The sequence below is a fragment of the Pelobates fuscus genome, chromosome 11 (assembly GCF_036172605.1).
Source record: "Pelobates fuscus isolate aPelFus1 chromosome 11, aPelFus1.pri, whole genome shotgun sequence".
NCBI classification, from domain to species: Eukaryota; Metazoa; Chordata; class Amphibia; order Anura; family Pelobatidae; genus Pelobates; species Pelobates fuscus.
The window spans coordinates 44148614-44172913 of NC_086327.1; the positions used below are offsets into that span (position 1 = coordinate 44148614).

The 24300-nt window shown below is 40.3% G+C and overlaps 1 protein-coding gene across 1 annotated transcript; it reads left to right on the top strand.

Moving 5' to 3' along the window:
- Nucleotides 1–268: 268 nt before the first annotated feature.
- Nucleotides 269–23131, top strand: KMT5C (lysine methyltransferase 5C). The gene is made up of 9 exons (XM_063436703.1): nt 269–347; nt 6679–6825; nt 12559–12724; nt 14407–14516; nt 15523–15686; nt 16513–16532; nt 17513–17649; nt 18230–18390; nt 20974–23131. The coding sequence occupies exons 2-9, from the start codon at nt 6716–6718 to the stop codon at nt 22491–22493; spliced, it is 2388 nt and encodes a 795-aa protein (XP_063292773.1). The 5' UTR covers nt 269–347; nt 6679–6715; the 3' UTR covers nt 22494–23131.
- The last annotated feature ends 1169 nt before the right edge of the window (nt 23132–24300 follow it).

The following is a 24300-nucleotide window of genomic DNA, read 5'->3' on the forward strand; positions in this document are numbered from 1 at the left end:
ATATATATATATAGGGACATTAGGACAGAAAACAGGAGTATTTGGGATCTAAACAGGGGTCACTTTGGAGGTGAGTGCCCTCCTGATGAACACACTGTCCATGTGAGGGTTAACAGCGCACAGCATTGACCCCGCTGCCAGGGATACACAAGTAGTAAGTGTGTGAGTCTCCCAGCCCGCTCTGTTTACATAATGCCCACATCCCGTCTGACTGAGCCGCCCGCTGATTGGCACGCTGCCCCCACGTGACGCGTGACGCCCGCAGTCTCCCAGGTCCAGTTATCATGCGGCCGCCATTAAGCTTTCTTCTTTAACGGAAACCCCTTCTAAAATGGGCCGTTTGTGAGGTGAGGATTATTATTGTTTTTCCCACCATATAATTAGGTCTTTACCTCTTTAAGGCAGGTAGAAAGCCCGGTATAGCTAACCCGGAGGCCTGCGCTGGGCTGTTCCATGTAATTCCCGGTATAAGTGGCGTGCGGTGAGCTTGTTGTCACTATACACACCGGGCGGGGCCTTGTGTGTTTGTAACTGTATGTCCGTGTCTGCTGTGATATCATGCGGGGTCCCTGCAGTGCGTGCTGGGGATGCTGTGTGTGAGGAGGGGGGAGGTCTGAGCTCCCATTATTACCCCCATTACATGGAGCTGCTGTCAGCAAACACTACATTTCCCAGGCATGATCAGCAAGCCGACATACTGGCAGAGAGCATCATGGGAAATGTAGTCTGGCTTATCAGGTCCAGCATGTCTCCTGCTTACACACACAAACAAAGTGCTGCCATGCTTGTCTGTAGAACTCAAATCCTGCAATATGTTTCACTAATCAGTGGCTTGGTTTTATATGTGAATTCTTTGTACACAATCGTAGCACTCTGCCAATGCTACCCTTTGTATGTTTAAAAGGTGTGTGTGTGTGTCCAGTGAAACATGGTGAGTTTGACATCCCTAAATGTTGTTATTGCAGCATCTGAATTCTGCATACAACAAGGCAGTACTTTGCATAGGTTATCATTTTGTATGTTTAAGAGGTATGTGTTAAGCAAAACATGGTGAATGTGACATCCCTAAATTTTTATTATTGCAGCACATTAATCCTGCATACAGCAGAGCAGCACTTTGCATATGCTAGCTACACTTGTGTATTTTTAGGAGGTAAGTATCCAGCTAAACTTTGTGACCTACATTTCGGGATGTCTGATGCACCAAGAAGGGCTGTACCTAGATAGGGGGGCAAAGGACTTCATAGTTTCTTAAATAACAGTGCAATGCATTTTATTCACTTTGTAAATGTAAAATATTAGTAGGTTACAGATAGCGGACTTTCAAAAACCTAACCGAGAACAGTATTGACGTTTTATTACATTGTTTTAGAGACTTCCATTTTATACTCTATAAATTGGTTTGTAACTTATCATTTCAGAGTGGGTCATGTTGTTACAAAACCTTCCAGCATTTAAACTGGATTTTATATAATGGATTATATATAATGGATTATATGTTTCTGTTTGAAATTCTGGGAGTTTTGTGTTTTTTAGCATCATTGGTTGTCATTTATAGGTTAGATTAAAGGGACACTCCAGGCACCCAGACCACTTCTGCTCATTGGAGTGGTCTGGGTGCCAACTCCCACTACCCTTAACCCTGCAAGTGTAAATATTGCAGTTTTTCATAAACTGCAATATTTACATTGCAGGGTTAACTCCACCTCTAGTGGCTGTCTACTAGACAGCCACTAGAGGTCACTTCCTGGGTTCTAGCACAGGTTTCCTGTGCTAGAGCGTGGCTGGACGTCCTCACACTGTGTGAGGACCTCCAGCGTCGCTCAAAACCCCATAGGAAAGCATTGAAATGATTTTTCAATGCTTTCCTATGGGGAGACGTAATGCGCATGGGTGGAATTTCTGCGCATGCGCATTAGGTCTCCTCGGCCGGTGAGCAAGATTAGTCTCGCCCACCGGCCGGCGACGTAATCACTAGGAGGAGCGTCGCGGAGGCGGAGACAGCAGCGAGGGACATCGCCGCTGTCCCAGGTAAGTGACTGAAGGGGTTTTCACCCCTTCAGTAACCGGGGATTGGTGGGTGGGAGGGAGAGGGACCCTCCAGTGCCAGAAAAACGGATCGTTTTTCTGGCACTGGAGTTTCCCTTTAAGCACTCTACACAATACTGAATATAAATGTGTGCATGTATATAATTTTTTGACAAATCCTCCCCCCTCACATTTTTATATTAAATTATTGCAGAGTTTGATAGTGCTATACTTTCATGTAAATGAATGTATAAACCAGTGCTGATGAAATTATGGAATGGATGCAACTAGTATCCCTTAGAGAAGTCAGCAAGGCCCTGACAGGGTTATTAACTAAAGTGAAAATTCAAAGTCTATTTGAATGTGAAAGGAACACTAGTGTTATCAATACAAAACTGTATTCCTAACACTATAGAGCCCTCTGCTCCCACCCGTGGCAAATAAAGGGTTAAAATATTTTTACACTCGCTCAATTCCCACACTGAGGTCCCTCACTGATGGGTCGGGCTCCTCCGTTGAGTGAATCAATGATTTCTTTTAGGGATTTTAAACTGGACATCCTCAAGCAAAGCTAGCATAGTCTGAGAGCACTGTGAGTGTGTTTAAAGGAGAACTATATTCTTAATACTATAGGGCCCTCTGCAAGACACTGGACATCTTTGTGCACAGCGTGAGGATGTCCAGCATCAAGCTCCTTGTGATGTTTTGATAACTTTAAATTACTGTGATTCATTTTTTTTTTTCTCCCCAATTTTTTTTTTCTACAGCTCAAGATTTGCAGTGGATGTAAAAAAAGGGAAAAAAAAGAGACAGTGCAACTGCATGCAACAAACATGTACTGTGGGCCAAATTCATTAATAAAGGGCATTCTATCTTTCAGATGCATCAAAGTGTAGACATCAGCTGTTTCCTCTGTAGTCTGTTGTGTATTGATTCCTTAAGGAATGCAATGCAAGAGCAGGTGTATAGAAAGGTTTGTAGACCATTGTTCTATTTATAATGAGCGTGTTCTACATTTAATTCAGACCCCAGGGTCAAGCATTTTTTTCTTCTTCTGTGAGCTCTAGACTGTATGTAAACTTACACAAGGTTTTGTCACATAAATAAATCATTGCACACTTTGTATTCATTCTCAACTGTTTATTTTTTTTCTTTCTAATTTTATATATAAAAATTGGTAATTCACTTGGGCTTTAATTAAAAGGCATCAACCATTTCTTCACATGTGTACAAAATGCTAATAATTAGTGAACTTACAGGTTTAGGCACTCTGGGACAAAAGGAGACAATGACTGTGCTCAGAGGTGCTTGTTGGTATTGGATATAATTATACAAATGTAGGTGCCATAAGGTGATGTTCTTAAATAGATGCAATAAGCCGATCTTTGAGGATAAATTAAAAGAAAGATGGCAGATGCAGTGACTAATAAACATTTTTTTTAAATCTGAAATGAGAAGGTGGGTCTTTTGGCTTTATTAAGGCAGAGAGATTTGTAACATGTTCACTGGTCTGAGTTAACATGTTGGTGATTTAGGCATGGATGTGACTTGTTAACAACATCAGAATAATTGGATTGAATGAGTTACGTGGAATCAGGGGGGTGGGACTATTGTTGTAGATATTATAGAGGTAGTTTAATATGATATATAGAACTCTGGATAAATCCTGTATATGTGAAACATTCTACAGGGAAACTATTGTTTAAAAAAAATTGTAAATTGTTGTGTTTATTTCCTTATTGTAACCCCTGCCCCGCATGAGCGGTCACGTTCCTTCAATAAGAGGTGTTTTAGTTCTGCAATTTAAACATTGCAATATCTCTAAAATGACAATGTTTTACATTGCAGGAGCAAAACATCAGGGGCACTTCGCACACACCACTCCATGAGATTCGGTGGCCTGGGTGCCTATTGTACCTCTTTAATAAGTAAAGACACTGACTTAACTCACTAGTAAACAGAAGGGACTGTTTTTATTTTTATTTTTTACTTTTTTTACTTTTTCATAAAATGCAGCATGGCATACAGTTGTAGCTTATTAAAATGTGAAACCGCGTATCCAGCTTGTTTAAACTCTTCACTTTTAAACATACTGAGTAAGCAATGTGACGAGTACTTGTGAGGATTTTTAAGGAAAATTGCTACTCTTGTGACTAAACACGACTTGGTGTAATTTGAATAAAATAGAATTTCATCTACCGGTATATACTATGCTAGCCAAACTGCTTGCTTTTCTGATGAAAAGTAAGTTCACTAACTACCAAGTGTTTGCATGTTCCACTTGCCCACCTCCAAATGACTCCATGGCATCACACAATGAACACTGTACCCAATCAATGGGAACTGTGGGAATTATTATTTGTGCTTTATTTGTGTGGAGTGTTCCTTTAATTCTAGATGTCTTCTGAAACTCCAGAGGGAGCCATTCAGAATACTTTTTAAATTATTTTACTTTCTGTTCTATCAGAAATGTTTGGGCCCATTACAGAGCTCAAGGTCTGGGCCCCCAAGTCTGCATACTGACACATGCTGAGTCCGCTCACAAGGATGCAGAGTGTGTGTATAGTTGATGCAGTGGGTGTGTCTGTAATCTATGTTTGTGTAATGGATGCAGTGTGTGTGAGTAGTGGAGTTAGTGTGTATAATGAATACAGAGTGTCTGTGTAGTTGCTGTGTGTGTATATTACATGCAGAGTGTTTTTTTTTGCAGTGGATATAGTGTGTGTAAATATGTGGGGTAGGATAGGGGCTGCATACTGGGGAGGTTTTAAAAAAAAAAAAAAAGGATTTTAATAAAGTTAATTTTATTTCTCCCTATATGACTCTTACGTGTGGCATAGGAGGGGGGACATTACACTCCCCGTTAGTCCGATGACATTGTGCAGGCGGTTAGATGCTGTATAGTAAAGCGGGGGCCCAGCTAAAGCCATCTTTAGTTTCTGGCAGCTGCTCTTTCCAACTCTCGCAAGCCTGGCATGTGTGCTGCATGGAGCGTTGCGATAGTAACCTAAAGCAACGCTGTGATGGCTGAGTACTCACAAGAGTTGAAAAGAGGAGCTGACGGAAACTGAAGATGTTGTTGTTTGCTGGGCCCACTCTTCACTATACAAGCAGCTTGTCTCCGTGTCCTATTTACTATGCAAGACATTATCTAATACCTTTAGATAAAGCTGTATTTGTGCTTTTTCAAGCAGATATGTCTGTACAATCATGGATGTAGCAAGTTTTATAGAATCTGTAGTAAGATTTGTCAAACACACAAATGTATACTCGGTTTTCTAAATGTAGTTGTGGGATTTGAAGTTGTGGTGAAATCCAAATTTTTATAAAAAATGCTATTATATCTTAGTAGAATTTTAATTTTAGAAGTGTTATCTTTTAAATAGTTTTGCTATATATGATGAGTAAAAAGAAAAGCAAACTGGCTAGTTTCTCACAAGAAGGACAATGTCTCAATTTGCATATGAGAATAAAATAAATATCAATATTTTAATAAAAAAAAATATATATATATATATATATAATATGTAAACTGGGAGTGACCGCACTCAGAGGATTTAATGAAGTCCTGTATAATAAAATTTAAAAAAAAATCATTGACGTTTCAGCCCCAATACATGGGCTTTCATCAGGATGGCAATAAAACACATAAATACAAATACAACATACTTATATAGGTAAACATAAGGGTACTCACTGCCTTCATGTGTGGGGAGACGGCAGCTGGCGTTCCGGGTGCACGTGGGCAAGCCGATCAAAGTGCCTTAACCGAAGTTGCTAGGTGATCAGTGGAACGCAAACCGTGTATAAGTTACTGCACTTCAGTATCGGTGAATATTGAGCTGATCCAGCTGTGTGCAGAGCGGCAGTCTGGACCACCCAGACTGTTAAGCTTCAGCTGTGCCTAAAAAGGCTATCAATTTTTTTTTTTTTTACAAGAGACTAAAAAATAAAGATATGTCAGCACTATTAAACACAATGGAGAGTGTGCTTTGATATGACCGTTTACTACACAGCTTTTCTCTAACGTTCGGTATGGGAGAGTGGCTAATCCAATCACACTCCGCCAGCTTGGATCTCCCTTCCTTTTTACAGGAAGGGAGATAACACTTATTGTAGGTTAGTGGGGTGAATTGGAACTTTATAAAAAACTTTCCATAAGTATAGATTACTAGACTGTAGCTATGCTTGCTACTTGATTTAGGAGAGCCCAAATCTTGTCCCTCTCTTTTTTTTTTTTTCTTTCATCCCAGTGGTCATTTTTTCTTGAAGCTCCGTATAGTTGTTGTTTAACAAAGCTGTATAGCAGGTCCCCAGCAATAGTACTCACAGTAATGTAAATTACGTTAAATGTGTTTTTAGAAATCAGTCTGTGTAAATAAGATTCAATGTTCTTGAGAATATTTGAGAAATTTTAGATGACTTACTAATTTCAACCCCGCATTAGGTACCCCTACTCACACCCCTAAAACTAAGGTATCTTCTTTTGTCCATTTCATATGTTGGGAGGTAGGCATTGATGTGTGAGTGAGTGCAGCTATTTTTTTTTTTTTTATATACATGCATAATTCTCCATGTGTGATGTTTACTTGACTTGTATCACTCCTGATAATCATTTATTTTCCATTTTTATTTCTCCATTTTCTTCAGGTGAGAACAGCATGAACCAAGGCCTGATACTAATACTATGGGTTCCAACCGAGTAACTGCAAAAGAACTTTGTGATAATGATGACCTGGCAACAAGTTTGGTGCTTGACCCATATTTGGGGTATAGGACCCACAAAATGAAACTGAAGTGAGTTGTGTTTTCCTGTAAATACAGTAATGTTGTATGCAAATACATCATTTCAAACCTGGAAACTACCAATTTATGTCTGAGTACTTGCTTCAAACTTAAGATCTCTGATGTTATTTGTCAAAGTATGCACAATAGCCTCCCAATGCTTTCCTATGGGAGATCATCAAGATTTCCACTGGCGTGGTGTGGGGGAAAAAAGGTGAGTAAAAACACCTTTCCCATGCGATTGGAGACGGGATGGTCACCTATATAATTTAACACTATAGTGTCCCGAATACATGTGTGTATTTCTGACATTGTGTTCCTTTAAGTATGGTAGACTTCAGTGCAAACCATCTGCTTTAATACCAGGCTTACAATTACAGAATGCAGAGGTGACCTTGTTTTAAATATATTCAATCTGTTTTGTAATGTAGTTATAGATGCAATTTATTATTCATCTGAAAAGCATCTTGTCAAACAGGTCAACTTTAAACAACAAAATCTCCTTACAGACCTTTTGAATTACTTTTTGTCCTCCGGGAGGCATAACCACCGGAGTCAAATGCCAGAGCTGAAAAGGCTTGCGCTGTGCATCTGCACAGCAACAGCCTTTCAGCCAATCAGGTAATCAGGAGAGCCGTGCTGAGCGCGGGATTCCTGATTACCTCAGATTTTTAAAATGGCATCATTGATGGAGGACTCTATTTCTGTGTCTGCCACAGATTTAGTGGATGCCTCTCTTAAAGGCAGCCCCATCAATGTTAGAAAGCTCCATAAAAGAGCTTTCCTTGCCAGGGAACTTTCCTCTTCATCATCTGAGGAGGATTTGGTCCCAGTTTTAAATAAAAAACATAAAGGAAGACAGCTGGTCTCTTCCGCCAGTTCCTCGTCTGAGGAAAACTTCTCCTCTTCTCCTTCCCCTCATACTCGTTTGAGTAAGAGAAAATTTAAGGGGACAGGACCCCAAAAAAGGAATAGTGTGTTTCCCTCGTTTGAGCACCAGAAACACCTTCCAGAGGAAAAGGGCAAATCTCGTTGGAGGTTAGATAGTCCCTCTCCTTCCTCTTCTAGAGCGTTCGCTCACTCTTCCTCCCAAAGCCGTCCCAGTTCCAGATACGGCTCTCCAGAAATAGACTGGGAATCCGAGGAAGTGGTTCGTTCAGCGGCTTCCACTGAGAGAGGGAAGCTAAGCAACGTTCAGATGGCCAGAGTAAGTCTCCTAGGAAAGACTCTCCCATCAAAATTATTTCACTCCAGATGGGCTATGGAGCACGATTCTGAGGTTAGAGATTTTGCTAAACTAGCCTTCAGATCCCCCTTGGTTAAGGAAGATGACCTTCTCCTCAGGAGCCCCAGAGGTAGACCCTGCGCTGTTATCCATCACAGGGAGCAGCGTATCCTCTGATCCCACAGACCAGACTTTTCGCAATATACAGTTTAAAATTGCTGATGCTGTGGGCCCACTATTACTGATGCTGGATAAGGCAGAAAAAGAAGGCAATGTCCAGAAACCTTCCACTTCATCTCTGTTAGCATCTAAGATGGCCCTTTTAAAAGCGTCTGGCAGGGCAGTGCTAATTATTGGCCAAGCCTTTAATTATATATCGAACATCCGCAGATCACGCTGTCTCCGACCTAGCCCCCAAATCGCATGAGTTCCCAAATTTGGAGGATTCTCACCTATTCGGTCCCTCGTTCATTCAGGAGGTTAAAGGCCGTTACAAGGCAAGGAGATCCTTTTCAGAGCTCAAGAAGACTGTCCCTGGCTACAAAAAGCCCTTTCGGACAGAGGGTCGCCCCTATAGGGCTGCAGGAGCGTCCCGAGAAGCCTCTCACCAGGCCCAGTACCGCCACTACAGTGGAAGACATAAGCTCCCAGGCGGTGGCAGAGGAGCGCATTCCAGAGGCGGTTCAGCTTCCAAAAGAAAACCCATGCATTCAAGTAAGTGTGCCTCCTCATATGCCACTAAATTGGAAGGATATTTCCTCAGACAAATGGGTCCTAAAGATTTTTCAAAGGGGTTTACAACTCCTCCTTTTAAGGTTCCCAGTCCAGAAGTTTGCACCCCTCAGAGAGGTGAACCCAGTGCTAGATGCCTTCCTTTCCTTAGCTTTAAGTCAAGGGAAAATAGAGTTGGCAGACACGTCTATTACAGGATGGGTCATCCCATTGTTCCCAATCCCAAAGTCAGACGGTTCCTGGAGACCGGTCCTAAACGTGAGGCCTCTGAACGCTTTCATCAAAAGGAAAAGGTTCAGGATGGAGGGTTTATCAGATCTTCCAGGCTTAGTACAGAAAGCCTTTTTCTGCATAAAGACCTAAAAGATGCCTTCCATTCAGTCCCCATAGCCAAGAAACACAGGCGTTTTCTCAGGTTTCAGTGGAAAGGGAGAGTGTGGCAGTGGACCGTTTTGGTGTTTGGCCTATCCAACGCACCATACACATTCTCCAGAATTATGAAATCAGTGATAGCTCATGTCAGACTAAAAGGTTTCATGTGTCTATACTATCTAGACGACATCCTGCTCATGCATCCAGATGGGGAAGCCCTTGCTTCTCAAAGGGATTACCTTGCTTCCCTTTTACAAGACCTAGGATTTGTAGTAAACCTACAGAAATCAGTCCTAATTCCCACTCAAAGCATCCTCTTTCTGGGTTTCTTACTGAACACCAGGACTATGTCTCTTGGAATCCCTCAAGACAAATGGGACAAACTACTGGTACATCTCAACTCATCTCTCAGGCACCAGAGTTGGTCCTTGAGAGACCTAGCAAAGATTATCGGGAAATTAATAGCTTTAACACCAGCATACAACAATTCCCCCTTACTTTGCAGAAGAAGTCAGCTGTTTTTAGGGAACCGACTAAGACAGGGTGGCCATTGGGAATCAAAATTAGTTCTCCCCAAGAAGGTCAGAGAAGAACTGAAGTCCATTCTGGAGTTAGAAATTCCACTTCCTCGTCCACTGTTAGAGCAGCCTGCGACAGTCACTCTGACGTCAGATGCCTCAAGTCACGGTTGGGGTGCGTTTACATCCCAGAACGCCATAAGGGGAATCTGGTCAGACCAAGAGAGTCACCTCCATATAAACATTTTGGAGTTACGAGCTATAAAATTAGCTCTCAAGGGCCTAGTTCCTCTAAACCAGTCACGGATGTTGGTAAAAGTCCATTCGGACAACAGGACAGCGGTGGCTTATATAAACCACAGAGGGGGTACAAGATCAAGGGGTCTTTGCTTAGAGGCTCTAGATCTTTGTTCCTGGGCCTTAGCAACCAATGTTCAGGTCTTCGCAGAATATGTTCCGGGAGAGGCGAACGAGCTTGCAGACTCTCTCTCTCGCCAAAGTCTGTCCCTGGCAACGATTCAATTAAAGATTGCTCTTTTCAACGGATAGAAAGCAATTTTGGCCAGAGACAGGTAGATCTGTTTGCATCCCAAACATCGTCTCAAACCCCCAGGTTCGTCTCCCGAACCTGGACAAAGGGAGCTTGGAAAATGGTTATGCTTTCCCCCCCTCCATCTTTACTGATGAAAGTGCTGGAGAAGATCCGCAGGGACAGGGTGCAGAGCTTAGTTCTCGTTTATCCAGTATGGACCTCCAGACCCTGGTATCCCTTGATCCATCAGTTAGTCAAGGGAACCAAGATCCCATTAGGCATGACAGTGGACTGCTTTCAGGGAACCAGCGATCTTCTGCTCAAGCTCCCGCAGCTAATGTGGATCGCAGCCCTGGTAGGCTGTTAACACATCCCCTTTTATCGGATCAGGTCTTGGATATTATTAACTCATCTTTAAGACGTAGAACTAGGGTAAGATATAGAAAGATGATCGAGGAATTCAAAGAATGGGAGGTTTCTTTTCTGTCTAACACACAAGGATCTGATACCATTCCTTTGGCGTTAGAATTTCTTACCCTTACCCTTACCCTTTTTCTTACTTCTGGTTTATCTGTCAGTTCAATCAAGACCTACGGATCTGCCTTAAACTTCCTGATCCCCAACCTTACTCAGGATGCCCTGTATTTGAGATTACTAAAAGGGTTAGCCGTCTGCCGCCCATATACCCCACGCTACACATCTACTTGGGATGTTGATGTCTTATTAAATTTCCTTAAGGCAGACAAAAAACATCCCATTTTTCTCCTGGTCCGGTAGAACTGGACTTGGTCCAAGATTCTTCCGATCCAGGCTTATGTTTAGTCAGTTTGTTACAATCGTACCTTCAACTTTCGGCTGTATTTAGAAATGATATCAGTCAATTATTCATTACATCAAGGAATCCCTTTCGTCCAGCCAAGGTTGATACAATTAGAGGCTGGATACTTTCCGCCATGTCTACGGCTGGAATTGATGTTTCAGTGTTCAAAAGCCATTCAATTAGGGGAGCCTCGGCTACTAAAGCAGCAGGAAAGGGCCTTCCTCTCCCTACTATCTTGAAAGCTGCAAGATGGTTGTCCAGTAAAACCTTTGTTAGATTTTACTGGAGGCCATCAGAAGTTGAACGCCTTCAGTTTCTTAGGACCACCACCAGGTGTGTGCTATTCTACCCACTAGCTTTGCTAGGTGGTTATGCCTCCCGGAGGACAAATCAGAGTTTGCAGGAATCTATGATCTGCAAACTTTCTTTGTCTTAGGGATGAGCATAACCACCTAGCAATAGCGCCCGTCCCACCCTCCTCCAAGTTAGAGTTTTGCCTGCTGGTGGTAGTTAGCTTTCTAAAACATAAGGTTATCTGGTGCTTATTCAACATTTGATAACCGTTCTCTGTTTTGTTTTTTACAGACTATAGCCGTACTCCAAGACAGGACCAACAAACCAAAGATCCACCTAAATAGGAGAAGTCGATGCAAGTAGTCTCGTCGGTTCAATATTCGCATGGACTCCCTGCATAAAGAATATGTTTGCTGAGACTTGTTTCAACATTTCTCTTCTCTTTTATTGAACTTATTTTGTTGCAATTTGTTGAATGTTTCCACTATTCATTTGTTACTTTCCTTTGGCATACATTGTTGCCTTGTTTTTCAGTTCAGCTGTTTTATACAAAGTTTCAAGTATATCTTGTATGTTTTCATGATTTATTAAATATTTTCTTGTTCCCCTGTACTATTGGCATCTTGAACTGTTTTATTTGTGTTTAGACGTTTAAATATATTCCCGTACACTGTCGGAAATATTTATCCTTAGTACTTCGTGGGATGTGCTAACCATCCGCAGTTTCCTAATTTAAAAAATCTGAGGTAATCAGGAATCCCGCGCTCAGCACGGCTCTCCTGATTACCTGATTGGCTGAAAGGCTGTTGCTGTGCAGATGCACAGCGCAAGCCTTTTCAGCTCTGGCATTTGACTCCGGGAGGCTGCCGCATACCCACTAGCTTTGCTAGGTGGTTATGCTCATCCCTAAGACAAAGAAAGTTTGCAGATCATAGATTCCTGCAAACTCTGATCTCTCAGTGTAATGGAAATAATGCATGTTTTTGCATATCACAGTGAAGTGTTTAGTGATGGAGGAATGCAGGAGATCTATCTGTTTCTTAGTGGTTTACTCAGAAAACCAAATACTACTCAAATTGTAGTGGGCTGGAAAAAATCTCCAATTCTATTTTTGCCTCAATTATGCAGTTTTCCATTTCCCTGTTTCGTAAATAAAACTCTTTGTAACAGAAAAGCTTAAGTAGAAAAAAATGAATGGAATCCAAGTCTAAATTAGTCTACATTCAATATATATTTATTTCCCTATTTGCAGTTCATTGCCTTCCATTAGAAGACAGCATCACTTGCGTGAAGCATTGCAAACATTCCGTAAAAATAGGGACCTGGATGCAGCATTTCGCCTCCTGACAACGGGAGATTGGGCCAAACAGTATTTCCAAAACCGCACAAAACAGCATGAAACCACATTGAAGACTCATGTAAGTTTCTTCCCATATATCTCTGCTGTTTACTGGCTATATATCTGTATGTAGTTTTAAGGTGAACACGTTATATTCACTTTAACCATTACCTATGTGCAAAACATTTTGTATCAATAAAATTCCTGGTTACATCTCTGACTCTGCAGGCCTTAGTTAGCATGTTAAAGTTAATGACCGTACAATTAGAAAAAGACTGAACAAGTATGGTCTCCCATGCAGGATTGCCAGGAGAAAGCCTTTTCTCTAAAAAGAATATGGCAGCACGGCTTCGGTTTGCAAAGTTGCATCTGAACAAATCATAAAACTTTTGGAACAATGTCCTTTGGACATTTAACATGCTAACCGAAGCCCATAGAATCTGAGATTTAACTCTTGGGTTTTTGCAATTTCTCTGAGCGCTGCATGGTCTGACTTTCTAACTGTTAAATGATCGACTTTAAATTGTTTGGAACTGGCCTTTCAACCCACCCTAGTTTGATGGGCAACAACAGGTGCTTCTCTAAGATCATTGCTTATGTCTTTCCTACTTGGCATTGTGTTAACACACACCTGAATGCTCCAGACTAGCAAACTTGTAAAACTTTGGCTTTTATAGAGTTGGTCACACTTGCTGGGGATCAAATGATCAATGGACATTTGACTAGCAGCACATGTCTGCTACTTGGCCTCTAAATTCCTTTGCCAGCAGTAAGGGTGTACTTAGTTTTTCACACGTGGCTTCTCCATTTTGGCTTTATTTTTGTTAAATAAACCATGGTAAAGTGTAATATGTTATGTGTTGTAAATCTGAGGTTATATTTACCTTATCTTAAGACCTGCTAAGGAACAGATGATTGTTATGATGTCTGGCTATGTAAAAGCCATTGAATTCAAAGAGGGTGTACATTAATTTTCCCATGCTGTGTTTGATCAATACTTCTTACAAAACGTCTGAGTATTATAATGTGTATTACAGCTTCCAGCATAGTTAAAATGACTCTCCAGTGCCAGGAAAACAATCCGTTTTCCTGGCACTGCAGGTCCCCTCTCCCTACCACCTTCCAATCCCCGGTTGTTGAAGGGGTGAAAACCCCTTCAGTGACTTACCAGAGGCAGCGACATGTCCCACGTCGCTGCTTCTTCCGTCGCCGCCGCTCCTCCTCTTCATTACGTCGGCCAGTGGACAAGACTGATCCCATCCGCCGGCTGGGAAGACCTAATGCGCATGCGCATTAGAGTTCTCCATAGGAAAGCATTGAAAATGCTTTTCAATACTTTCCTATGGGGAATTGAGCGACGCTGGAGGTCCTCACACAGTGTGAGGACGTCCAGCGACGCTCTAGCACAGGTTTTCTGTGCTATACTTCAGGAAGGGCCCTCTAGTGGCTGTCTAGTAGACAGCCACTTGAGGTGGAGTTAACCCTGCAAGGTAATTATTGCAGTTTATAAAAAAAACTTCAATAATTACACTTGCAGGGTTAAGGGTAGCGGGAGTTGGAACCCAGACCACTCCAATGGGCAGAAGTGGTCTGGGTGCCTGGAGTGTCCCTTTTAAAACTCTACTTTGTTGTCCTAATTTTGACGATACTGCTTTCTTGGAGTCTAAATATCAGTGTCTACAGCTGTAAATTAAGATTTACCTTTAAGTGGAATATAGCCAATATATTTTAATTTTTTTAATTTTTATATATATTTTCCAGATATTTAGATATTTGCGGATGTACCTGCCAGAGAGTGGTTTTATGATTCTTCGCTGCAACCGGTACTCACTGGAAAAAAATGGAGCCAAAGTAGTCTCTACTAGATGCTGGTAGGTACAAAGCACTCTCTGCACGAAAAAAGCTTTTAAATGGGACTGCTTTTTGTCCTAATCTCAGTACTTTCTTAACTCTTGGTAACCACCTGATTTTAGTGAGAGTAGTTAGTAAAACTAGAATTGATGGTATAGAAGTAATGTAAGTAACTACTTTCTGTTCAGGTATGCAGTATCACTGAAAAAGATATAGATTTGGCTACAGTGAACGCATGCAGCCAAGTTAAATTTCCTCACATTTTACTTACACAAAGCCCATAGTTTAAACCCTGGTGTTGTGAAAAAAGCCCTAATAGCAGAGAACCATTTTATCACGAAGTATAGAAAGCTCTAGCATATTCCTCGTAACTATACAATGTACAGCAGGAAACATTTGGTCACAAAATTGTATGAGTTGTGCCTTCTGGTAATTGCCATGTATGTGGCACAGTCTGAGTTAAATTGGCACTTAGTAATGAATTATCTGGGTGTCAAAGCTTTGAGTGATTTTTGTTCATACTTTAAACCATCGTGTTGAGATTTTAGTCACCTGGGGTCTGCAGTGACGTCTGAATGCACCTGAAAAAATGACAGAACTCCTCAGTTGTTCTCTGTTGTTTGTAAAACACCACTGACGTTCATATTTTTGTGACATTGTTTTTCCTTCTTGGACAAGTTAGAATGTGATTCCTGCAATTGGTTAGTCATTGAGAACTGCAAACAAAGTCATAAATTTACACACATGGTGCATGAAGGCCTAAGGCCTTGTTTGTGGTAATTTGCCATTTGAGGAAGGGCTGTTGGCCAGATTCCTATTTGATTTGTATTTATTTTATTTGGGTATACTAACCAACAAATTGATGCTATATAACGGCTGTGTGTTTTGCCAATTCTTTTAATGTTGCAAGTGTTTCTACCTTTTGACCGCTGATTATTTTTACTGTTTGCTTATAAAACTGTAAATGAGTTTAAAGCTTTCTAAAATTGAATGTAAGGTAAGTTTATTTGATTTTTATATTTTTAGGGTAAAGAATGAAAAGATTGAACTGCTTGTTGGATGCATTTCTGAACTAACCAAAGCAGATGAAAGTCTTCTGCGCTTTGGGGAGAATGATTTCAGCGTAATGTACTCCACTCGAAAGAAATGTGCTCAGCTCTGGTTAGGGCCTGCTGCTTTCATCAATCATGGTGATTTATTTACATATTGTTATTTGACTTAGATCTGCATGCTCCTATGTTAGTGTACAGGTTGAGTAATAATTAAGGGAATACTGTAGGTCATATAACATCTTCACCTTATTAAAGTTGTTATAGTGCCATAATGCTGCCCTTTTTGTCCTAACTTCCAGTTCTACATATTGTCTTATATTGAGGCTTGAAAGCACAGTTTTAATCCACGCTTCCAAGCCATCTAAATCAGAATATATTCCAGAGTTGGTGACGTCAGCATGCTTAGTGTGCTGATTGTGACTTGCAGGTGCTGCTCATCAGTAATTAGTGCCTGTAAGTATAAACCTTGTCATAAATAGAGCTGCCTGAGGCCCCGTGCACATACAGAATTAGCCATCACAGAAGGATGTGTTTAAATGCTTCTCTGTAAGAAGCATTTGATTGGGAGATTGCTGTGATTGCCTGCATGCGTCTTTGGGCCAGCTTCATACAGGAAGTATTGTATTGGACCGAAGTACTCAACAACAGGCTGCAAATATCTGTATCAAACCTCTGTGCTCAAAGTCCTTTATATAAAGGCATTAATTACAGGGCAAGACTTTCATCTTTGTGCACTCAGATAATTCCCATACCGATACTATACTTGCCAAACTTGACCTGTAGAAGACGGATCTTCATTGATCACTGAAAGCAAACTGTTCTAATGTAATAATGGTCTGACTATGAAATAAGTTTCCTATTGCATCTCCTACTGTTGATTGAACTGATATTAGACTGGAAAATTATTCGTATTTTAACAGTCTCTTGTTTTTTTGTTTTTCTTCTCCTCCTCGATGGTCCGAAGATTGTCGGCCAAACTGTAAGGTATGCCTTTGAAAAATTAATTTATATATAACTGCAGAGTGATCTCAGTACATAGTGGTGCTGACAAAATGCCAACAAACCAGGCCTGCACATGTGCGTTGTTAAATAACTCTAACCTGAGCAGGAAAGCTTGCAAGCAGTGTGTTAGTGCTTGCGGAATACTTTCTGTTGACTTTTTATACTGACGTTAGAAGTAGGAAACCATAAAAAAATCTGGGGATAGCAGAACCGTTATCATTTCTTGTTAGACATGGGATAACACTATAATAAAGGTATAACAGACTCTGATATTTAAATTGTTAGCTATATATTATTAAAATGTATTGTAAGTTGCTTTAACCAAACTCCTGCACTCTAGTCCACTAGCATAAAACAGGGTTATGGTTTCTCACACCATTCTTTTTCACATTAATATTTCTGAAGGTGTGCTTAAGTGATGCAGCAGGCAAGATTTGCATATGGCCATTGCTTGCCAAGCACTGTGTGGGTTTGTGCATGGGCTAGTGGCCCACAGTATTTCCCTGTGGACTGCAATAGCTGAGATTGGCCAGGCTGGCAGACTATGACTATTATTATTACTGTTAAGAGTATGTATGATGCCTGTGGGGGTGTTTACAAGTGATATAAGACAACCGTGCTCATGACAGTCATAACAGAATGGATTGTCATTGGCAACCATGGCATTATGGGAAAAACAGTCTGTCTGCGCAGATCTCTGAATGATACATCATGGTGCTCACATCATGTTGATGAAGATTGCAGGCTTATACATTTCACAAATCCAACCTCTATCTGATAAACACTTATTGTAAGCTGTGCATGAGAGGGCTCATCAACACAGAGATCAGAGTTTTGTGTTGTAAACCATGCATACAGGGTTTCATCCATGTGTTTGTATTTGATGCCCTTAGGAAATAGTGTATTAGTATAATCAACAAAAAAAATCCAAAGTAACTTTTTTTTTTTTCCAATTGTTTTAGTTTGTGCCGACAGATGGGAATGCTGCTTGTGTGAAAGTTCTCAGGGACATTAAGCCAGATGAAGAGATTACATGTTTCTATGGAGACAGTTTTTTTGGTGAGAAGAATGAGATGTGTGAATGCTGCACATGTGAGAGGTGAGCTTTCCTTTTGTTATAATTATTTTACTGATCATTCTTTTATATTAATGTGCATAGTAAATTATAGACTTTAGTTTTCCTCAAATGCAGCTTTCTCTCTACATCGTAAATAGCAGTTGTGTGGCACCAATTGTTTTGTAATGAAAATGTCATTGACAAAAGTGGAAATAAAGTAACACAGTAGATTTTGTAAGATTGCCTTAAATTTGTTATGTATCTTAGCCAACCATCCAAAGAGGACAATGAAGTTGACGTGGAGATGACTCTCCCATGACAGGGAGGCATGACTTATAGCATGGGGGAGATTGAATTAAATTTAGGTTTCCCTTTAACTTATGCTTGTATTCTCAGAATATTCAGAGAATAGCTAAATAAAATAAACACAATCTGTTTGTCTCTTGAACTTGTTATATCCAATTACCACTTCAGTTTTAGTTTAAATAATTTCTGGATATTGAGTTTAGACCATTACTATAGATTAAGTTGCCAATCTATGTAAATTTAAACTTTTACTGTCTTGCAGAAGAAGGGAGGGGGCTTTCAACCTATGTAAATGTAAACTTTTTATGTCTTGCAGGAGAGGGGAGGGGGCTTTCAAGCTACGAAAAAGAGAACAGTCTGAATCTACCTCATTAGAAAAATACCAGCTTCGAGAGACAGATGGCCGCCTGCTAAGGTTGCAAGAGCCTAGTTGCAAGCAAAACCAGCATGGTGCTAATCGAAAAAAGAATCTCCACGGTTAGTTAACATGTTAATTCTTATATTTAATTGACATGATTTCCTGTTTCCCGGTGGCATCAGTGGAGGGAGCAGTGCTGGAACAGCAGGCAAGTCAGTGCTCCCTCGCGCCCACACCCCCTCACAGCAGGGGGAAGTAATCGGATTCAGGAGGAGATGCGGGGAGAGAAGAGGAGATGCTGCGGGGAGAATGGAAGAGGAGGAGGAGCATCTGGGGAAGAGGAGAAGGAGAATCTGGAGGGAGAGGGGGATATGCTGTGGCTAGAGAAGAGGAGAATTACTTCAGACAACTGTATGAGTTATTTTTTCTAAACTTAAAGGGACACTATAGTCACCAGAACAACTACAGCTTATTGAATTTGTTCTGGTGAGTAGAATCATTACCCTCAGGCTTTTTGCTGTAAACAAAACTTCACTGGCCACTCCTCAGATAGCTGTTAGAGATCCTTCCTGGGTCATGGCTGCCTAAAATGCATCCGAACATTCAGTGTCTCCTCCCTCTGCATGCAGAAACTGAACTTTCCTCATAGAGATTAATTGATTCAATTCATCTCTGTGAGGAGATGCTGATTGGCCAGGGCTGTGTTTGAATTGCTGGCTCTGCCCCTTATCTGCCTACTTGTCAGTCTCAGCCAATCCTATGGGGAAGCACTGTGATTGGATCAGGCCACCACTCCTGATGATGTCAGCAGACAGCTTGCTATTCTGAGGCAAACCGTATGCAGAGCTACAGCTTCAGGCTTGAATACAAGTATGATTTTGCTATGTTTAGGGAGGCATGCGAGGCCCAGGGAGGCTAGCTGGTGGTTTAAACACTATAGGGTCAGGAATACATGTTTGTGTTCCTGACCCTATAGTGTTCCTTTAAACCTCAGTATTCAGGTTTAATTGAGGAAAAAAAGTTGGCATGTATTGCGGCTTGGACACTCTGGCTGAAAAGGTTTGCCATCACTGTCCTAGGAGACGGTATGACTTTAGGTTTTCTTTCTTTAGTAACGCAATTGCATACATCTGACTAATTCACATCTCTCCATGTATCATTCGAAGCCTTTTAGAAACCATTTTATGTAATGATAGTACATGTAACAGTACTCCAAGCAACATGACCACTTCAGTCTGCATGTGCAGCGTTTCGCCTAGAAACACTGCACATATGCTTAGAAACGCTGCACATATGGAGATTAACTCCTTAGTTGCCAGAGATGTAACTCCACCTCCGGCAATGTCATTAGCCAATTAGCTTTACATTTCAGAAATTTCATGTTATGTCCTAATAGTTCCCTCTTTATTTATTTTTTTCCCCACATAAATATCTACTCTGCTGATTACTCATATTTCAACCTATAGTCCGGTCATTTCCACTGTCTCATTCAGAGACTGACTATGATATCCATCTTCTGAACTCTGTCTTGTAATGTCATGATAAGGGTTCTGTAACATTTACTCTTTTTATTAATTTAATTTTTTCCTTAACCCCTTAAGGACCAAACGTCTGGAATAAAAGGGAATCATTACATGTCACACATGTCGTGTCCTTAAGGGGTTAAAGCTTGACATCATACAAATGTTTATGCTATATTGTCAAGTGTGCTGCATAGACTTTGTTCTGTAATTACGGTGGAAGCTATATTTATATAGTGTCAAAAACCAAAGTGCTGAACATGTTAAGTAAGGGCCTTTCAATACATCTGCTACAAATTATAAATACAAATTTAGTGTGTCTATTTAGCAATACAAACACATACAACTAATTGGTACTTACTCTTTCTAGACTATATGCAGAGATGCCGACAATTAGTTGTCATTATTCCCATGAGTCTCAGCATCTCTTGATATTTTGTTAGCATAAAGTCATGAGCGTGCACGTAGTTTCTCATACATGGTTAGCGATAGTTCTTGTGAAACTAAGATGGGACAATTAGGGGGTTGATGAGAGGCGGGAAGTAGGCCCACGCAGAGGTGTGCCAGAAAGAAAACACAATATTTATAGCAAGTGTATAAACATTTATTACATACTTTTCTTGTTTAATTTTTTTTTTTCTATGCTTGTGTGAGTGTTCGCTGGTTTAAAAAAATAAATAAAATAAATGTCAAGTGATGCATGTCCCTTTAACCCCTTAAGGACACATGACGTGTGTGACATGTCATGATTCCCTTTTATTCCAAAAGTTTGGTCCTTAAGGGGTTAATAAAACTCCTATAACTGATGTTTCAAAATTATTTGCCTAAATAGCAGCAGACAAAGCTATGTATTATATTGATAGAGTTAATGTTTTAGTGTTGAAATAAATAACTTGGTAAGTCTTCTTGACCAAGCTAGAACTCTATATTTTATGTATGGTTCAATACCTCTGACTTTCAGCAAACTAGAAATCTAAATTCTAAAAACTAAAATCTTATTTTACTGCATGCATACGTATACTAAACTATTTTTTAAATATAATTTTATACAGTGTCTTGTAACTTCATCTTACTATATGAACAGGTGTTTGTATGTAAATTACACTTGAATTATGCCTTTGGGATTTGGTGACCTACTAATAACATGCTCTGATTAGTTTGTAATTTCTCTCTCTCTTTCAGGTTCAAGATACAGGCTGTCGTCCAGTCCAAAAAAGAGGCATGCAAACCGCAGAAATCCAATACTGTCTCCAAGACTCAGGTCACCTACTTCACCTCCAAATTACCGCACTTTGAATCCAGTGAGGTACTCGACCTCTGAAGAAAGGAATTCATACTCCGTGTTGAAATTTGCTCTACCCAAGGGGACTGTTTTAAAACATGTTCGTATCATCCTGCATAACTATAAGAAGTGTAAAGATGGTCACAATCTCCAGAGGACACGTGGTGGTCACTGCTGCAAACTCTCAAAAGAGCCTGTAGTGTCTCTGCGACGGCAAACTATTGGCTTTGAAAAGTTACAAGTCCTATCAAATAATGAGACTGACACAAGCACCCCAAGCATACTGTCTCAAGCAGTTGAAGATGTTGAAACTGTTGTATTAGAACAAAATGCCAAAGATCACTCTTTGTTTGAAACATGTGTAGGAGATAACCGCGTGGAAGAGCAAACTATGGATGTGCTTTGTGAAACACATTCAGTTTTCTCTTTTACTGATTTGGATTCCCAAACTAGCAGACAAAATTGTGATGGTACCTCCAGCTGTGTTTCTGACCAAGATGTTTCAATGGTATTGTTGGACAACAGTAGGTTATCTCCTGATATAGGGACAACATATCAACAGCTAGAGACTATAGACAATGATTCTCCACCTTCAGGCTCCCAAGCTGAAAATCTCCAATGTCTGCTAGATGATGCAAATGCCCCAAAATCAAAATTAAACAATATTTCACCTGTGCAGTTTGGGATAAAACATGTTACTGTAAATCTAGGGAAGCCTGTTGTATATGAAACTCAAAACCTAAAATCAGCCAGTTTAAACACCTCAAACCATATAAATAATACATATAATTACTCTCTACCTGCTATGATCTCTCAGGCCCAGGTCAATTTAACTCATGAAACCCTCAACCACACTGTTGACCAAGACACTGAAAATGTAGAATCTGCACAGTTAAACAAGCCATATACGCGCAAAATGTTCTCTTTAAGGTCCAGACCAATACAGTTTACGGAAAGGAAAGATGCAATTAATAAGGATCACTTAAAACAAAAGAAAGGAGCCTTTATTAATTCAGGGCAAGAAAAGATGAATTTTAATGGTCATGTAAAGATGACCAGTCAGACTGCCCATGCCGTACCTCGTCAGTGTAATCTGGTTATACAAGAACACCTTAATGTAGAAATGCAGTTGGATCCCAAATTGTGTCTAAAGCCATATGTGAAGTTGGGTTTGAACAACACTCTAAAACGAAAATGCTCAGGTACTGGAAAATGCTCTAACACCTCGCTAACAGAAATATCAACTAGTGATTTTATTCAGGAAAGTAATACACAGCAGGCAAAACTCCCAACAGAAGATAAACAGAAAATACATGTCACATTCAGTCCATTTACTCCTTCCAAGAGACTACGCCTGGTGGTGAATCATGGGTCTATAGATCTAGACGTTGCGTCCACCTCAAGCGAAGAAACTTGTTGAATGGTTTATTGAACTTGCCCTTCCTTTCAGCCTATGAAATATAAGTTATTGTATTTTGCTATACGACGGTAGAAGAGAGATTTAACTGGTGCTGGCATTGTCAGAACATTTTACTCAGTTTGGGTGCTAGGATATCTTTCCTCATCTTATGTTTTCTGCCTAATAATGGCCTCTACTTAATCATCTTCACTAATGTCCAAAAGAGCTATTCATAGGAGATGCACACCAGTTTGCCTTAGTTTCCAAAGCAGGTGGAAAAACAACTGTGTAATCCCTTTATCAATCCTTCACTAGTATAGCACAAACAAGTGTTTTTGTTTTGTTTTTCGGTATTCCATTGTAAGTTATGCACCTGCTCCTATTGGGTTCCTATTTTCTTCTCCTCAACTTTAATGGTGCTAAATCAAAGACATTCTTTAAGGATCTGAAATGCACTTGAAATTTATAAGATTATGTCGATGTAATGAAAGAAGAGTTGTTACTTTTAGCGAGTAGTCTATTGTACTAGTGTAGGTTCTGCAGCAGTCAGGTGCGCATGTTGTGTATCTCAAAGGACTGAAATAAATTTTTGCAGGGGGGGGGAATAAATATAAAGATTTGTCACTGATACAAAGTAAAGCCTTAAGCATGATGCCTCACTCCCTCTTTTTCCTTTTCTCTATGATTCAAAGTGCAGAATCAAAATGTTCTTACAGTTGAGTTTATGTTGCATTTTCAAATTAACCCCTTAAGGACACATGACATGTGTGACATGTCATGATTCCCTTTTATTCCAAAAGTTTGGTCCTTAAGGGGTTAAGTGCTGCAAGCTCTTTTTTGTTTTTAATTCCCCCCCCCCATGTTTACCAATGTTTCAAGTAAGTGCACTACCTTTTGTGTAGGTATAGGAAACTAAACATATCGGGTCTGACCTGTTTTAAATTGTTTATGGTTACTTGAACTAAACAATGTTGATCCAAACTACACATATTTTATAGAGTACAGTTCATGCTTGAAAAAGAGCAGTCTCTTAAAACCTTCATCCTACCATATCTCCTAATAAGCTGTCATTTGAATTGACACTGGATTCAATGGGTTTAAAGGAATACTCCAAATACCATAACCACTACAGTGTGCTGCAGTAATTATTGAAAGTAGTTAAACTGTTATTAGAACAAATTTCTTTCTTACCTGACGTCAGTTGATGCTGCTTCCCACCTCCACTTCAGCTAGCTACTGCTTAGGAGCTTCAGTTGGCAATTGTGAACTAAGCCCTGCAGTGCCAGCTTATTGGCTGAGACTGTCAGGCAACAAGGTAAGGACTGCACCGCCAGGCTTAGTTCAGACAGAGTGCTTCTGACACTCCTGTAACTGTAGTGTAGGTAAGGAGCGGTAATAAGTCAATCTTTTTATAATTTTTATTTTTTAAATACTTAACATTGGAGGGCTCCAGGACACTTTGAAAACAAAACCACAACCACACACTATAGCTGGTATTATGCCTGAAGAACCTTCTGTGACCGTTCTTTTGGAGAAGTCCCTAACATGATGCCCTCGTTAACAGCTGTCCGATCCACTTTAACTCAGCCTTACTTTATTTCATTAAATGCTTAACTGCAGAACATTAACCTCTTCATGACAGGTAACCTGTCACCTTATCACAAAGGATTTAAACATACTGGCCCAGGGGTTGTCAAAAATGTGTCCTTTCAGCTGTTTGTGGACATCAGCCCTCCTTAGTGCTAGCCATATAATAACAGAGAAAACACTCTGAGGTTGCCAGTTTACTTGTTTATGTTGGTCTATACAGCTATTGGGATATAGAGAA

Coding starts and splice junctions, on each gene's coding strand:
- KMT5C (XM_063436703.1), top strand. CDS start 6,716: ATGGGTTCCAACCGAGTAACTGCAAAAGAACTTTGTGATAATGATGAC. Junction 12,725..14,406: donor AAACCACATTGAAGACTCAT/GTAAGTTTCTTC, acceptor TATATTTTCCAG/ATATTTAGATATTTGCGGAT. Junction 15,687..16,512: donor TGCTGCTTTCATCAATCATG/GTGATTTATTTA, acceptor GATGGTCCGAAG/ATTGTCGGCCAAACTGTAAG.